Source organism: Scardinius erythrophthalmus (genome assembly GCF_964197995.2).
Source record: "Scardinius erythrophthalmus genome assembly, chromosome: 5".
NCBI lineage: Eukaryota > Metazoa > Chordata > Actinopteri > Cypriniformes > Leuciscidae > Scardinius > Scardinius erythrophthalmus.
The window spans coordinates 18,710,434-18,729,075 of record NC_138225.1 but is presented as its reverse complement, the minus strand read 5'-3'; the positions used below and the strand labels follow the sequence as shown (position 1 = coordinate 18,729,075).

Genomic DNA, 18,642 nt, shown 5'->3' with positions numbered 1-18,642 from the left:
AATATTATCTGCCAGGTCACCTAAGCAACTTTTTGGCCAAATAATTAAAGTCCATGGCTGATAATCATGCATTTAATGTTTATATATATATATATATATATATATATATATATATATATATATATATATATATATATATATATATATATATATATATATATATATATATATATAAAATTGTGTGTAAAGTACATTTTTGATGATTCCAGAAGTTTTACTAATTAAATAAATAGTTTTTATTTTATAAGATTAATGAATGACAAAATAAATTAATAATATGTGAGTTATATAAGTCATATATTATTAATTTATTTTGTCAAGTAACAACATTTATTAATTTGTTTGTTTAAATGAATTAAACTGCTGAAATGTCCTTATATACTTCATCTGTTTCGGTTGATTTAGGCCCATGACAGAGGGCTGCATCCTAAAGGCACCATCAACTGTGCTGGCTACAGGGTCTTGACCTCTATGGAGGAATATCTCGAGCTCCTTAACACCAGCCTACCAGGTCAGTCAAAAGGAGGGAGCGGAAAAAGAGAAAGAAAGATGGGAAAAACTCAGGGAGGAATGAGAGTTCTTAAATAAATGTTCCTAATGGAAAGTTCTATAAAGAAAGCTCTGTAAAACTGTGTGAAAGTCACTGGCTTACTGGTTTTACTTGGGTCACATTGTCATGACAATGAAGTTGAAAGATTAGATAACTTTACATAGACAAGGTCTGTAAGCGATTCTGTCACACAAGACTCTTGTAAACATGTATAATGTTTAAGTCATGTGGCTCTGACATTTAAAACCATATGTGTTTATTACCCAGCCCTGTGTACTTGCACTGTAAGTATATATATATATATATATAGATGTGTATGTATGTATGTGTATTGAACCTGCAGCCTGTATTTTAAATAAATGGAGAGTAATGTTGAGCCAGAGTCCAGATTAGAAGTGATGAAAAGGAGTGTGAAGAAATGCACTGTGATCTTTGTATGTTGTACAGCTGTGATCATGATGGCTGTAGAGATCTTCTCATCGGGCCATATTTAATTGAATATTATTGAATCATGCAACATGCGTTTTCCAGGTGTAAAAGCTAAAGTTGGCAGTTCTCCATTCCTGAAATGTGCGACGCAGTTTCCCCTCATCCTCTGGCACCCTTATGCTCGCCACTACTATTTCTGCATGGTGACCGAGAAGGAGCAGCAGAAGTGGAACGCCGTCTTTCAAGACTGCGTCCGACACACCAACAATGGTGAGTCTTAACCCTGTTGTTAAAAGGGATCATACTAATTTCAAGTTTGAGACATCCAAGTTTCCACATCCCCTCTGTCACTTTAACACCCGGACACATATTCAAGGCATGACTCTTTCATTACGGTTATTGCTATTCTTTTGTTTGTTAGAATAAGCTGCATTCAAACTTGCTAGATTAACTGATGTGTTATTTCATTAATCACCTCTTTTAGACATCCTTTTATCCAAAAGGAAACTCGAGCGGAACGTTTGGCACGGTTGACTGTAGTCATTTGGCCTGTTTGATAATAGAAAGAATTTAGCCGCTCAAGGCTGTAAAAAGAGTCCGATGAGATCATAGGGAAAGCTGGAGATGTGCTGCCATCATTCATTCCCTGTGTGTGAGAGCTCTATGACCGTTTGTTCTGTAGAGCTTATGTGACTTTATATAATTAACAGAAACTATAGTATTTTATCGGAAATTGTCTCTTTCTGCGTTTTGTTTATGCCAATTAAATGAAATGTGATTTGAAAAGACCATTTATTTGTTGTATAATTCTAGTCAAAGTCAATTCCCAAACAAACATTTCGGTTATATTTCTAGATGATATGCTTGCATTTAAGTTTACAAATTTTTCTCAAGAATTTGCTTGTGTAAATCTAGTTACACCATGCCTAAAAGGCTACTAGAAGGTTCATTGTTACTGTGAGAGTTTCCCTCTTTCACAGTGATGTCACTGTCAGATTACTTGATAACCTGTTTGTCAAGCCACTAAAAACAAGTGTATACTTGTTTGTTTAACTTATTGAGGTTATGTCAACTGGTTGGTGGGCCCTTATGGTTTTGCACTGATAAAAAATATCAGCTTTTCATCTTAGAATGTAACCACCATAATAATACAGGGGCTATAAAGCCACATGATGACGACTTCATCGGAAATGATCTTTTCATAAAACACGACCAATATATTTACATTGGCCACCATCAGTGAAAACACATGACACTAAAGTAATGATTGATTAAAATAACAGAAAATGGAACTCAATCTGCTGTGCCCCCGCTTATGGTATAACCTACTCATTGGGCCTGGGGGAAAGGGGTCTGACAGTGTTGACACTAATTGATGTCATTGAAAATTCAGTCTTGTTGTATATATTGTATTGTAAATGTTTGGTCGTGAGCTTCTCTGTGTCTCATAGACGCCTCATGATAGCTTCTACGTCTACTAGATCTGTTTTTTCTCTGCTGTAGTCCAGATTCCAGAGTGGTCACAGCTGGGGCTGTCAACCCATAATTCAGTTTGGATGGGAGGCTGCCGAGAGGGGAATGCACACTTGCGGCGAGGGCAGTAATGTCCCCTGGGCTATTAAGGCGGCCATCTAAAAGTGTGTGTGTGTGCGTTAGAGTTAGCCAAATCCCTGCTGCGTGTAGTATGTTCTGAATGCAGGCACATCTGCAGAGCCCCTTTTTCCCCAAATAAGGGCTGGTTCAGTTCTGGTTAAGTTCTTTGCTATTCATTAGTCAGTTTTTGATGCTCTCTGACATATTTAAAATGTGTTTGACTCTATAATGTTCTATTCTCACTGTTTGGTAAGAAGGTTAGATGTTAGCAGAGACTGCGCTTCTAGAGTGGTGACATTGACCATTTTGACATCACATAATAAAGAGGAATCTCCTCTCTCTCTCTCGCTTGCTCTTTCTCTCTCGCTCTTTCTCTCATTCGCTCTCTCTCTCTGTCTCTATCACAGATACTAATAGGAGTGGATAAGTGGTTTTCTTTTTTGGCTTTTGATGAAGCATAAACCCTGTAGTGCTTAATTTCTGGAATTTATCTAAACACAGATACTGAACTGTTTAAGCAGTATTGATTGCAGAACAAATGTTCTTTGTATGTACCTGGCCCCTGCAGTTTAAGGCAAACTCTGCAGAAGGAGTGTAGGTTTGAATCACGTAATGGGCTGCTATTCATAATTTGGCCACTGATGTAATTGCCCTTCCCTTTTACCTGTCAAAATCACACGTTCATTATGTAAGTACTGTAATTATGTTAAGTACTGTCCTGGTACAGTCATTATTTTGTGAGCTTGTTGTGAGTGGCAGCTTTTCCTGCAATCCTTCCTCAAATCTACTTTGCTACAGCAAAAGTAATCAGTTAAGTTAACCTGAGTTGCCAATGTGAGTTTGCTGTCCAAATTTAATGTTAAGAGATAAAGACAGTACCTTGAAATGATGGAAAGAAACATCTTTCTAAATGGTCTGATTCACAATAAAACGACTTGTATAAGCCAGTTATTTGTAATAAATTAAAAAAACAGCATACAGTGTTGTCTGATTCACAGACATGACTCAAATGACTCAAAATTCACAAACACTCAGAAACTCATCAAGTTTGAATCAGTCTGACAAATCCTTCATTAAATGAACTCACTGAACTGCAAATTATTATTACTTTCAGTGACATCTGTCTTGAAGCAAAGCAAGCTTTGAGTAGCTTTCTCAAAAATGTTAAAGCTTAAATTATTATCATTGCTGACTGATTAACCATGACACCATGATTTAAAAGATGCATTTGGATCAGAAGGTTTTTTTTTTTAAATAATCACGTTTGAATTAATATATTGTTCATTAAATTAAAATATTGTTTAAAACATTTGGGTTATTAAAAAATGTTTCTTAATCAAAACACAGGTTTCTTTAATTTTTTTTTGCATGACTATAAAGGCTTACATTTACTTATTTGCTTACCAGCCACTGTGGCTAGTGTTTTTAGTGGTTGTGGCTAGTTACCACTCAGCATTTTCACTGGCCACAATTTTGACATCAGTACCATGGGGAAAAACTGCCATATAGATATTTTTAATATTATCTCATAATTTGGCAGCAGGGCTGCTGTCACTTTAAGACCTAAAGCACAGACCTGTAATACTGTTTATGTTCACTTGAAACATAACTAACTGTATTAATGTAAATACTCGCCAAGACCAGTGTTTTGACATTATAATATTTTGTGTGTATTTGAATGTTTAAGCACAATAAGCAGCGAAGAATAACACAATTAGTACTGAGAGGCTGCACAAAATCTGCGGGGAATTAGTAAAATTATGGGCAATATGCGCAATCCCTCTTCATAATTCAAGCCTTGTAACAGCAACAATATTCATACGGAGAAAATGAAACGAGCAAGTGAGGTGAGGCGGGTTTTTGTGTCAACTCCGTCAGAGGGATGAGAGAACGAGAAAGCGCAGCTGGTATTGTGTATCTCTCCATGAGTATTGGAAGCGTTTCAGATATTTCCGTGTAGATACAGTAGCCTAGGCTATGTATCGAAAAATCTATATTTTTGACAGCACTACATTGCGCTCAGTTTATTATTTCAGATGCCTTTCTAAAAGACTACAATTATTATATATAAAATGAAACCCGCCAAAGTGGCTGTAGGAGTGACTGCGCTACACGCCACTGCTGAAATCCACCCGCATTTGGCGGGTGTTAATGTCAAGCCCTGACTATAAATATTATACATAAATTAAAGTCAATAAAATGTAGTTAAGTAGACTAATGTCTCTTTATTTATTTGACATTAGATGGCTCTAACAGATGTTTTTTTTTTATTGTGTTGGGTAATGCAAGTTTATTTGGCACAACTTCTGCTGAGGATTAAAGCATCTAAACAGAAAACAGGAGCCAGGCACATGTCTTCATTATGGTCGTGGTAAGCATTGTGTTGGATCGGTATTGGTTCAAACTGCACTTCACTAGCTCTCTATTAAGAGCTAAATGTTATGTGTAACTCGATATATTAAGTTGCTTGTAACAGCTAATCTGTGTCCCAAAAGGTGGCAGGACTCTAGGATCCAGGAACATGCAGTGGTCCAACAGGACAGTGTTATTCTGTGAATGAATGCCCAGAGGAGTAAACCCAAGCGTGCATGAACAGAGTTAGATCAGGGCTGGATCCTGACAAGTCTTTGCTTGTTTTTGGAAGTGCATCATTTAGACTACTTAATCCTAAGGCTGTCAACGCAATCCATCCTTCTACCGTACTTTACTAGACGTTAGGGTTGGGAATCGTTTGGGTTTTTTAAACGATACAGGTGGCAGATCGATATTTTTAAAACGGTACCAGTGCCTGAACCGATACTTCAAAAAAGAGAGCCACAAAACGATGGTGAATGACATTAAAGAACGGCTTTTTTTATTTAAAAATTTTTTTCATAAAAAATCCATTTTACAATAATATTAAAAAAGTTAAAGTATACTTAAATATATTAATATAATTAAAAACAAAACTCAACAAATTTATATGACAAATTCACAATAAACCTAAGCCACCTAACCCAACTCCAATAATTTAACACTAAATAAGTTACGGTACTAATAACAGCAAAGTAGTCGGTATTCTTGGTATGCTATAACCCAGCTTCAAGTTTCAGCAATTCTTTTGCAGAAATATGACCAAAATTGCCTTCTCTGCCAAAATATAACACCTCTCCTGACTTATTGCATGTCCTGCACAAGGTGATCGTTATTTTAGAATGCATCACCTTATTATTTCCATGGTGACTGACATGGAGAATTGTATCTGTCGGATTTATGCCAATTCATCCTCTTCTCCCAAAATAAATGAAAGTAATTGACCAGTGAACTGGGAGAACAATAGATTAAACTATATAGTTAACTATAAAATGTGTATCTGATATGAATAAAACACGAAGTCAAATTATAATTGAAAGTATTATTATTGCACTCCATAGACATCAGTGTGTGTTTAACAAACTATAAATGTATTTTTTTGCTAGTACTTCTGTGCATTTAAATGCCTGAAACCTAAAATAAACATTATGTGGTTGAAAACACTGAATCGTTGTGATATGTGAAAAGTGCTGACTTAGCACGTCCATCTCTGGCTCAGGGCCAGCCAAAGCGTGAAAGCACGTTTGTATTTAGCAGTTGATCGTGTGATGCACTGAATATTTCAATCGACAGCTCAGGCATTTAAACTGGCACCGAAATCTGCGTTCTGATTCGGTCCGGGTACATACCGGTTATATAGGTACGGTTTCGGTACCCAACCCTAGACGTTGCTGCAAGTATACTGGCTGGTTGACTTCTGTGAGCCTGTGCTGTCATGAGCAATCTGTTTGGACTGGCGAGCCAGTAAAGTCTGGTATGCGACTGCAATTAATTGAACCATTCTGTCCTTTTTGTTCTTCTGATCTTCCCTGTGTGATTTTTTGGCTTGGGCGAGGGAGGCTTTAATGTCTAAAAAGAAGCAATGCAGCCTTTGGGCGGGTCACAAATCTTACTTTGCTGTAAATTGTGTTATTTATGGTCATGAGGTGGCCTACATGAAGTAGCTAGACTGTGACTCACATCCCACTTTTAGCTTTAAGGGGGGGGGGGGGGGGGGTTATAAAACTATGCAAATTTTACACATTAAAGAATTGGATTTTCTTCATCTATGGTTTAAAAATATGTTTCCCAACTAGGGTACCCCAGTTCATCTCAGCCATTTCCACCACTGTATATGGTACGTGTCAATCTTGGAAAATTTTTATTGGCCAACCTAACAGGTTTACAGGCATGTTAATGAATTGAGTCCAGGTGGTTTAAAACCTCTCCAGTGACCAGACACAAAGTTGCTCTTTGAAAGCCTATTAAATGTCACCGTAAAGGCCTTAGTGACAACCTGAAAGAAACTACACAAATATGAAGAAATAGTCAGAATAATTTGAATTTCTGAACACTTAAACACGAGTATTTACACACAGTTACTTTATGACTGAAAGGGATAAAAATGTGAAACCTCATAGTTTGAACTTGGTGTTATCTGAACCAAGTCTCCTGTTGTGCAAGGTATTTACCAGCTCATTGGTGTCATGGTGCTTAAAGAGGAATTAATTTTCACCAAAGATCCTCATTTTTCTCTCATTGTACTTTGATCTCCTGGTGTTTTTGGACTTGAGTTCAGTTGTTTTCGTGGCGACCACGCCAGAATAAGCGACCTGTAACGCTTGTTCTCTTGTTTTTGCATAACACCTCTTTGGGTTCTCCCCACGTGTTCATAAATATGCTTGCCCATGTGTGGATTATTTTATTATTTTTTTTTATTATATAGGTTTTATTATATATATATATTGCTTGAAAAAACAGCTTGTAATGCTTGTCTTTTTATTTTTGCATAACAACTCTCCACGTTCAAAAATATTCTTGAATATGTGTGCATTTTTTTTTTATATATATATATATATATATATATATATATATATATATATATATATATATATATATATATATATATATATATATATATATATATATATATATATATATATATATATATATATATAAATTCTTTTTGTTACGTCTAAATAAACTGTTATTCTCTCGTTTTTGCCTAAAAAATCTCTGGCTCTTCCCACGTGTTCATAAATACGCTTGCTCATGTGTGCATGTACTCACAAAGGCATCAAGCTGTGCTGATGTGGAGTGCTGTACTTCCTGTCTGTTCTCCTCCACAGCCCCCCACACCCAGCTTGCTTGAACTTCCTGTCTTTGTAAGGCTTCAGGCACTCGTGCACACATTCTGTATGTACAGGAGGCTTTTGCCATATGTGGACTTTTAGAGTGTCATCATAACTGACATAGGCTATAGATTTGAGCAGCACCTCGTCAAACTGTTTCAAAAACCATGTCGGATTCATACTTCAGCTGGATGAGTCCCCTATGACTCTTCAGTTTACTGTGGCAACTATAGCATTGTTTAGGGAACTACCATGGTAACTGATGAGGCAATGCTTCCTGTTGACCACGGTGACCAAAGCAGATTGAAGTCTGTGGTTTGATGGGAAAATCTGATTGTGAGATATGTATATAAATATGACCCTTCTTTCATTGTGTGTCACCTCTTCTTTTCACTTCTCTAAATTGAGAGGAACTGTACCATGTTATTATTATGTCATTCTATTCATAAATTAATGTTTATGGTGTTTGATTCTTGATTTGTTAAAGTTTTTTTTGTCATTTTCTGGGATATATTGAGGATGATGATGATGATGATGATCTCTTCTCAGGACTGCCTGAAGAATGTAAAGTTCAGACCCCGGCATTCACAGACGCAGTGCGACTTTATCGGCAGGCCCATGGTCATTATGGAACCTGGGACATGATGTGTGGGACACCTCCACAGGTAAAACACACTTTTGCTTGTATGTATCCTAGGCAGCTCTTGCAAGATCCTTTGTGTTCTTGAACAGCTCTCAACCTATTTTCTTTGGAGAGATTTTAATTTATTTATTTTACATATCACTCCGCCCAAGTAGCAGTGCTTCGCCTTCTGAGAATATAGTTCCCAGTATGTATACGGTTCGAAGATGGCTCTGTCTCATGTGACCTTGTTATTTGTACACGCTGTGACTATACAAATCACATGTAAATAGGAAAATGTTGGCGTTATTTTGTCACTTATTGGGAGCAGTATGCTAGCTGGAGCCATTTACCTCCAGTCTTTGTGCTAAGCTAGGCTAGCAGTTAGACAGAGTTACGGCACGCACGGAGATGAAAAGGGTATGTGTGGACTTATCTAACTCTGGGGGATACGGTGAATAAGCTAAAGTCCCAAAAAGTCGGCGTGTTCCTTTAAACAATGTGCTAAAAAAAGAAAACAATCAATCCAGTTATCTAGTGATCTTACATCAAGGTTGGGAACAGTAGTACCGTAAATTTCTCTTCTTTTTTTTTGAGTGAAAAAAGACATTTAGGTTGGTGGAAAATGTGTCACAGTTATCGTTTGGGCCATAATAGAATATCATGAAGGTCAGAGCTAAATTGATTAACAGGACGTGAACCATTTCAAATTGTGGTGTCCCTGTAGAAAACTTTTTGTGTAGCATCAGAGAAAGAGGATGGTAGGGTGGGCTTTTGTAAGTATCAGCTTTACTTTATAAAATATTGAAATTGATGTAGATGAATATTGAAAATAGATGCTCATATTAAAAGAAAAAAAGCAAATTATTCTGCATTGACATTTATACTGACAACACTGACCGAATGAGTGAAGAAATAGAATATAAACAGTGTTAAAGGAATCTGACCTTGCTTGGCAGGGAGATCTTTTGTCATTGAACTCTGTAACATGAATTTAATTATTTATACTCTGGCTAATTAGCCAGCTCTATCATATAATCTGATAAAGAAATATATTGAAAGTATAAAGCTAAAATTGTAGCATGTCATTGTTTAGCATGTGATCCTCCTGGCAGCATCACAGCAGTATTGTTTTTTTCTTTTCTTGAGTTGTGAAATGGCGTTGTTTTCTCTTTTGAGCAAGTAGAAAAAAACAGAGATATATCATGTGAAAGGCGCAGGAGTGTGACCTCCAGTAACTTGACTCTAGATTTGTAGGGAACAGATAAACCATGTTCACAATATTTCTATCCGAATAATAGAGATTAAGCCTACACAGGTTTATTTTTCTTGTAAGGCGGTAACAAAAGTCCTAGGTTTTCAGGGGAAGTCACAATAAAAGGTTTAATGGTATATGATCAGGCTCCAGAGTCCAGACCAGTCTGGCAGTAGTAAATTTGTATTGTGCTTCAGACAAGAATATAATTGCAATGAGTTAATGTAGCCTCCAGGCCTATATGATCCAGATCTGTCACTCAAACACATACTGTTGACTTGATCAATTTTCAGGAATTATTTTTATGCTGGTTTTCAAGAAATGCACGTTAAAGTGTTTCATACCCATTCTGTTGTTTTCCAATCATATTCTCAGATCCTCGCCAACTTAGTCATGGAGACCCTCCTCTCTGAGATGAGAGACCTCATCACCCCCAAACTAAAGGGCAAGATGCATGAGAGACAGAGGAATTGGATGTTGGTACGTCATTCGTTTGAGATAAAAATATTTTTTATATATGCATTTCATTAATAAACAAGTAAGTAAAAGTTTGATTCTAGGATGTACCTCTACTTGTGTTATTAATGCTAATAGGGAGACTTTGCATGGGATGCAACTTTTTTATTTTATTGTAAAGAATTACATGTGGGTCTTTACTGTACCTCTGTGGCAGTATCAGTGTTTTTTTTTGGAGGATATATGGCCGGTTGCACAAACTGCTTAGACTAGTCTTACAAGTTAATCATCTAGTTTTTTCTTCAAGACTGGTTGCATAAAAGATAGATTGGTCTAATTTAAATCCGAAAGTAAGACCGTTACCCCTTGGTTAACATAGAGACTGTTTGTGCAACTGGCCCCTGGACTTTCTATTCTACAACAACCTGGATGTATTACAATGGCTTCTGTCTGATTTGTGGTCAGATATCAGATGCAGTGTACGGGCTGGTTCAGAGCCAGACTCAGGCGCAATATGAAGCAGTAGTGCAGAGCTGTGAAGCAGGACGCCCCCCACTGGAAACAACCATCCGCACGGACATGGACCAGATCATCACTTCCAAAGAACATGTGACCAGCAAAATAAGAGGTAGCTTTAATTGGTGATTTATTCCTTTATTTATCTTTATCAAGTGACACAAATAGGACACTTGTGACTTACCCGGAAATAAAACTCACAGTTTTATCGTTTATCCGAGGAAAACTGACATCAGATCATATCAGGTTTCTGGTGATTCACTTTCAAGGAAATGTATTTAAAAGGGGTTGTGAAAGAAGGAAGACGACAAATGACATTTTTACAGCTTATTGATAAATGAAGATGACGTACATCATGATAGTGTTCCTCTGAAATCACTGACACATCTTTTTCTGCTTATCCTTTCTACTTTTTTTTTTCTTTTAATCAATATAAATATTGTATATTTATTTTTTCTGTTTATTTTAATAATTAGATAATCTAGCACTAACGTAGAGGGATAGTGATAGATTATGGCAAAGATTTAGCCCTTTAAAAACAATGCTTTGAGGTTAGTTGTTGTGCACCTGAAAGGATAGCAGATTTCTTTAAGTAATATAATCATATTTATACTGTATTTAACTACACACTATAATGTTGTGATCCCTAAAGTTTTTAAAAGTAAAAAAGCCTTTTTACTTCTTCCTCTTAGAAAAAGGAAAACTTTACTAATTTGTACATTTAATAGTAATATGCAACATTTCGGGATAAATAAGTTACAAATCTGTACCGTTTTGAAAGGGTATTTTTTATTTATTTATTTTTTGGAGAGAGGATCACTACATTGTTTTTTTTTTACTTGGTTGTTTATTCTCTCTCTCTTTTTAGTAGTTTTAGTGTTATAGTATTTATAATATCATCCATAACATGAAAATAGTTATCGGCTTATTGTATTGGCCAGATTTTGCATATCAGTGCATCCCTAACCTTTCATCATTACGCAATTGAATATTTTTTTTTCTTTTTCTGTTTGTCTGTAGGTCTTGTGCTGCCCAAGGCAGAGAAGCTTCTGAAGGTGAGCATCCAGCCGTACATCAGCTCAATCCTGGAAGCACTGATGGAGCCCACCAGCAGAGGCTTCTTCGAGGTGCGAGACTTGTTCTTCAGAGAGCTGGTGGACATGAGCAAGAACCTCCTCAATGATGGCAATAAGGAAAAACTCGGGGAGGTAACGCATTAAAAGTTTAACTGGATTGTGTATTATTTTTTTGTCCCCCTCCTGACACTGTTATTGAATCTCGTTTCGGCCATGGAATAAAACAATTTAAAAGATAATTGCGACTTTTTGTTCCTCCCAATTCTGGCTTTTTTCTCTCACAAGATATAAACTCACAATTGCTAGTTCCATAGTCAGAATTGCTGGATATAAACTCGCAATTCTGACTTTTGTTCTGAAAAAAATTTTTTGTTCTGACTTTTGTTCTGAAAAAAAAAAAAAAAAAAAACTTTTGTCGTGAAAAGCTGACTCATGCAACCTATTGGCATTGATAGTACAACCTATGGAAGCTCGTTTCCGCCACTAAATAAAAGTACCGGTAATTGCGACTTTTTACCTCACAATTCTGCCTTTTTTTGTTGCAATTGCGAGTTTACGTCTCGCAATTCTGACCTTTTTTTTTCAGAATTGCGTGATATAAACTCGCAATAGCGAGTTATAAAGTCAGAATTGCAAGATATAAAGTCATAATTGCGTGTTATGAAGTCAAAATCTTTTTTCCCCCTCAGAATTGGGCTTTAGAACTCGCAATTGCGAGTTTATATTTCAATTCTGAAAAAATAAGTCAGAATTGCGGGATATAAATTCGCAATTGCAACAAAAAAAGGCAGAATTGTGAGGTAAAAAGTCGCAATAACTTTTTATTTAGTGGCGGAAACGAGTTGTACTAGGGCTGTCACTTTTGAGAAAAATCAAATTCGAACGGGTATCAAATATCAAGCAATGTATTCGAATATATTTGAATATCTACGAATGGATGGTAACTTGACAGGTGAGCGCGAAGATTGGATCGAGGATGCGTAAGTAAACCGTTTTTTTGCAAATTCGGAACAGTAAAATAAAAAACAAACCGTCTAATCATAGACTGTAAAAAATGCGCTACACATGGCACTTTAAAAACCGAATAGTTTATTTATAGTTAGATTACGGATACTTCATGTCATGTTCGAATGCATATTCGAATATCGAATAAAAGGTGACAGCCCTAGGTTGTACTATCAGTGCCAATAGGTTGCATGAGTCATGAAAAACTTTTAACATCACTTAAAACTCTTTTGTCTTTGGTGTCCAGCACATGGAGAAGATCTCCATGCTAGCCTTCCATCCTGTAAAGATGCAGAGCTGCTATGAGAAGATGGAGACACTGAGTTTAGAGGGACTGCAGCAGCGCTTTGACGTTTCCAGCCCCTCCGTGTTTGTCCAGAGAGCCCAAATCCTAATGCGAGAGGTCAGTCAACTTTGAACCAAGAACAGCAGCAAACTCAGAAGAATTTCCTTCTATAAACTACCAACACTAATACTGGCAAGTACGTAAAACATGCAAATAACTCAGATGTGTGGTACATGTTTGTACTTTGTTGCTAGTACTGCACATTTTAGTTATTTGCTTGCATTTATGCAATCAGGATGGTTTGTTACACTGCAGCAGTTTTGAAGAAGTATACAAATGTCTCTGTAAGGGGGGCTTTGTGCTTTTGTAGGTAAAACAAGCGGTTTGTGTGTGTCTATGTGCTGCTTCGTGAGTTTGGTTTGCGGTTTTGTTGTGTTATTAAACTGAGGAGGTGTGTGCTGTTGTGGTAGAGATGTTAAACCTCATTTTGGTCACTAAATTACATAGCTACAGTTTTAAAGACTAGCATATGACTGCTGATTGTGAGCACAAGAACACCATTCATTAGCACTTTATATAAAATACAGTTTTGCTACAGAGACACATAATATCAGAGCACAGGGAGTGGAGAAACAAGTCTAAACTTGAATTGTGAATTATCAAAATAATGTTGATCCACCCTTTCTGTGTGGTGAAATGTGCCCCCTTGTGGCAATATGGATTAACAGATGTTAGTCGCTTATGAAATCTGTTGTCTTTTTTGAAAAATAATTTGTCTATGTCCTTTTATTTCCATTAATCCATGGACTTGAAATCATGCACTTGCTGACTTTATAAACACAAAAATAACGACTCTGGGTAAAATGTGTGTAATGAATCCCAGCCTTAGGCATATGTCCATCTTTTTTATGCAGCAAATGGATGATGCGGTGTACACATTTGAGCAGCTCCTGCACCAGAGTTTGGAAGGCCAGGAAGGGGAGGATCTCTGCAAAACTATCCAGCGCTGTCAGGATCGTGTCATCAAGGTGAAACAGAAACAGTCCATCTACGGATCTGCACATCATATGTTTTTTGAACTAGCAGGTCCTTATTTGATATTAATACATTTTATTTTTTAAATGCGATCCCTAGAAATATGACTATGACAGCAGCACGGTTCGTAAGAAGTTCTTCAGAGAGGCTCTTCTGCAGATATTCATCCCCTACATGCTGAAACAGCTCTCCCCATCATGCTCTGCTGTAAGTCCTGTCTCTGTTAATGCAATAATTCTTCTTATAATCTACAACTACTCATAATAATACAAGTTATTGTGTTGTTTTCGCAGGAACTCCCTCGTTTCCAGGAGCTAATTTTTGAGGATTTCTCTCGTTTCATTCTGGTGGAGAACATCTTTGAGGAAGTGGTGCTGCACACAGTAATGAAAGATATAATGATGGGTAAGACTTCTTTCAAAGAAGGAGACCGTACAACCCAATCTATTAAAACGTTTAAAGTCACGATGTAAAGGAAGTAGCAGCAAATGTTTTATTGCATATTGTGTCGTACATCCAAGCAAAACAAGTAAGATTATTGAAAAAGTATACGGGGACTGGGTTCCATCCATTGGTTTTTGATTGGATGGAGGAAGATCTTAATGGGAGCTTGCGGTTGGTTATAAGAAAGGACGGGGACTAACCCTGTAAAGCCTGACATATGAAATGATGAATGACAGCTTATTGAACCTTTATACAAATTTTTTTTTTTAAAGTTTGAATATGTGTATAATTGTAACATATAGTGAGAATAAGGAGCTCACACTCAAGGAAAAAAAAAACACCTAAATTTTTGTCAGACCCAAACTGAGCAAAAAATATGCAAATTGGTGCAGTTGTTATTTATTTGGCCAGTAGATGAGATGAAATTCTGATAGCTTATAATGTAAATTAATGAGAAAAGTATAGCAGACTGCTTGCATAAAGTAAGTTGTCACTCTATAACTCCCTGTAATATCTTGGTAAGATGTTTTTTGATATTTAATATTTAAATGCTTAGTTTTATGATCAAAGCTCTGTTGTTTTCATTGCAATACAATAAACATTCCTCATAAACCTGATGGATCATATTTGATGTTTACATTTTAACGTGATTTCCCCAAATCATTAAAAAATATGATAATCAAGTAAACCTAAGTTACTTCAGTCAAGTAAACATTTATCTTGAAATATTACCAATGAAATATTTTATATTATAAAGTTACATTTAATTCATAAAAATCTTTTGAGATTTCACAGCAAAAAGACACGCGTAACATGAAGGAATTACACTAAAAGGGCTTTTACTTGAGTTCAGAAGGCATGTAGAAGATGATGTACATCAGGTTTTTCAGAAAAGTTTTGATCATGGTGATATTTTAGAGGCCTTCTGGAAAAGTCCAGCATACTGTAACGTCACCATCGAACGATTCTGACATTTTAATAAAAAGAAATAAAATGTGCACAGATGAATCATTCACGATAAGATCAATAAAATCCATTTAGAAAAAATCCTAATCAAATCAAAGATACATAAAAGGAATCAAATCATAGAAATCAAATCATATCCTCCTACCTAAGATCTCACAAACTTTCACATAGTACCTTTATGCAAACATTTCTTCTGTGTTTCCAGCTGTGAAGGAAGCAGCCGTCCAGAGGAGACACAACCTGTACCGAGACAGCATTGTTTTGACCAACAGCGACCCTAACCTTCTCCTGCTGGGGGAGAACCCTCCTATCGACTGGGCTGAGGAGTACGGAGGAGGCCAAGAGGAGTTGGATGAAGAGAGCGCAGGAGATCATGAGGCTCAGAAGAGGCGCAGAATGAAGCAGGTGGTCTCCATGATCCAGTTGGAAGGCACTCCCTCAGTGCTGCCCAATGAGTCGTGCCTGGAAGTGCCCGCCGTGGAGAATATTCCAGAGGAGGAGACGGAGGCACGTTCAGATGCCTCATTATCCCAAAAGTCAGAGAGGCAAGTGCTCAACGGAACCAAAGAGGAAGTGAACAGAAATGCGGTTGAGGAGAAACCACCAACAAACAGAAGTACACTAAAAGAGGAAGAAAGCACAACAGAAAAGTCACTGCTGGACACAGAGAGCAAGTCAGCCATAGACTCTGCCATTCAGGAAATCAAGAATGCAGTACAGCAAGAGGAACATGAGCTCAGGACACAACAGAAAGCTGCTGAGTCATCATCCTCAAAAGAGGAATCTGCAGCTGAGGAGATAGATTCTGCCCATAATTGCCAAGAAGGGGCACGACTAAACCAAGCAGACACAAACAAAGATACACCTTCAAGCACAGATCAGAAGCCTTTGGATTCACCAATAAGGGAAGTGGAAGTCATGTCGGCATCGGAACAACAGGAAAATCACATTACGGCAAGCACTCAAGACTCCCACATGGAAAAAAGCATCGCTTCATCACAGCAGGATGACAGCGGATTCCAGTTGCCCGCTAATGAAGCAGAAGGGGAGGAGCATCAGACGGCAAAGGAGGAGTGCAGTGACTCCGAAATGGCTGAGGACACTGGGAAGGGAGAAAGTGCACATATGGATCACCAGTGAAATATCTCATAACTCTATAAATTTATTGTGTTTGTGCCTGTAAACAGTGAGTAAATGTATCACCCACTGCTCTTAAAAGACTTTTGAATGAGTGACGGGAGCTTTTTTTTGTCTGTAAACACTTACGTCCCACTACTCTTGACTGTATAGACATTTATTGTCTATTTTAACGTCCTTGTCTTTTTACATGTGCACTGTCACAGTTTTTGCACTTAAAAAAATGTCACTCTCAGAGCTGGGCTCGGTTATATAAACACACCTTTGGTCAAAATGTCTTCATCTTTCTGTTCATAAATATGATATCCACTTTGATTAGAAATATCAGTTGCTATTTTAGTAGCTTTTCATTTTTGTGTTGTGCAGAATAACAGACTACAGAAGCATGATGCTTTTGATGCCTCATTGGTGCCTTATTTAAATTTGTCACATCTGATGCTTATTGCTTGTGATACAGTACCCTGCCTTGCCAGAATTCAAACTATAAAGAAACTTATTTTTATTTTTTTCTTCATCATTTTGATGCAGAGGTCTGTTTTATGCTTAATTAGTGAGATGTTTTTTTGTTTTTGTTTTTGAAAATGACACAAGGAAGTCTGAGTTTTACCTTGTGAACAACTACTTGCTGGAACGCCAAACAAGCTGCTTCTAGTTTAAGTGTTGCTTACATTGGTGCAGCTGGTACAGTAAGCATTATTTTCTTAAACACTGCCATCAGTATTGATTTTTTTTATTTAATTTTTTCTTTACCAGTTCAAACTAGTACAACTGACCATATAAGCCATTTCCTTATGGTGCTTTTCCTTAATTTTTTTTTTTTTTTTTTTCAATCTGATTTTTCTTTTTTCTTTGGTAATTGCATGTCAGTATCTTCTGAATCGCACATGCACTGTAGTATCTTTAGATAATGCAGAGGATACTGCGTAAAGGTTGTGGGTCCTAGTGGAGATATGTGTCATGTTATGATGCTTTGATTTCTGTACAGGTCACTTTTGAAAAGGGGAATCCAGGAAATGAGTACCATCCAATTCATATTCACATCAGTACAACGCCACTGTTAGGGAACTATAAAGTTATGTTCAGTATTTGTATTTCAAATTGAAATGACAAGCAAATTATTGATGTGCAAAATGTGTTTTCTATATCAGGCCACAACAGCTTCCTATTTTCTTTCTTGCTGTTTTTAAAGTACAGTTTTATCTATGAAATGTCAACTGCTTTAAATTTTAATGAACGCAATTGGATATTTTTATTTATTAGTTACAGCACGTGGTACTATACTGTATCTTAACCTTTTTTTTCTATCCTGCACAAATCTTTTTTTTTTTTTTTTTTCATTGTTATCTTTTGGAAAATAAACAATAATTACAAAATCACTGACAGTTTATGTTTGTTGTTGTTGTTTGCTGAAAGCGAATAGTATTGAATATAGCAACATTTGTAGAAGAATGAATAAAACATACGAAAATATGGCATGATGTAGCTATGTGTCACACCAGCAGGCGGCAGTGCAAGCGCTTGTTTTGTTACCTGAGCGCGTAGGGATGAACTTAATAGTGATACACATGAATCAATCAACTTCAAAGGGAGAACGAGTGAACGAAAAATGTCACGAGAACAATTCACTAAAAAAAAAAAAAAAACATTCGTTGAATCCTGACAAAAGTATCACTGGATCCAAAAAAATATTAAGCAGCACGTGTTTCCACCACTGATAATAATAACCGAGTATCAAATTAGCATATTAGATGATTTCTGAAGGATCATGTGACAATCAAGACTGATGGTTGATGAAAATTAAGCTTTGCATCACATAAATAAATTATATTTTAAAGTATATTCAAATAGAAGACCATTATTTTAAATTTTAATAAAATTTCACATCAATATTGCTGGGTTTTTTTTTCTTTTTTTTTTTTTTTTTTTTTTGGATAAAATAAATTAGGCTTGATGAGCATAAAAGACTTTGGTACTATACGGTTATCCGGACCACACAGCACCGACTATTTGATGTGTATTTTACATCTGGAAGACGTATTTTTAAGAGTGTTTGCTCATCTGCAATACGTCTATAGAACGTTTCCTGTCA

General features: G+C 36.6%; 1 protein-coding gene across 1 annotated transcript in view; it reads left to right on the top strand.

Moving 5' to 3' along the window:
- niban2b (niban apoptosis regulator 2b) overlaps window positions 1-18,174 on the top strand; it is a 28,379-nt gene extending 10,205 nt beyond the window's left edge. Inside the window, exons 4-14 of the mRNA XM_081366016.1 lie at window positions 406-511; window positions 1,082-1,249; window positions 8,305-8,420; window positions 10,008-10,112; window positions 10,554-10,716; window positions 11,625-11,812; window positions 12,933-13,088; window positions 13,886-13,999; window positions 14,106-14,213; window positions 14,300-14,411; window positions 15,622-18,174. Coding sequence (XP_081222142.1) covers window positions 406-511; window positions 1,082-1,249; window positions 8,305-8,420; window positions 10,008-10,112; window positions 10,554-10,716; window positions 11,625-11,812; window positions 12,933-13,088; window positions 13,886-13,999; window positions 14,106-14,213; window positions 14,300-14,411; window positions 15,622-16,556 — 2,271 coding nt within the window. The 3' untranslated portion in view covers window positions 16,557-18,174. The remainder of the gene's footprint in view (window positions 1-405; window positions 512-1,081; window positions 1,250-8,304; window positions 8,421-10,007; window positions 10,113-10,553; window positions 10,717-11,624; window positions 11,813-12,932; window positions 13,089-13,885; window positions 14,000-14,105; window positions 14,214-14,299; window positions 14,412-15,621) is intronic.
- Window positions 18,175-18,642: the final 468 nt, after the last annotated feature.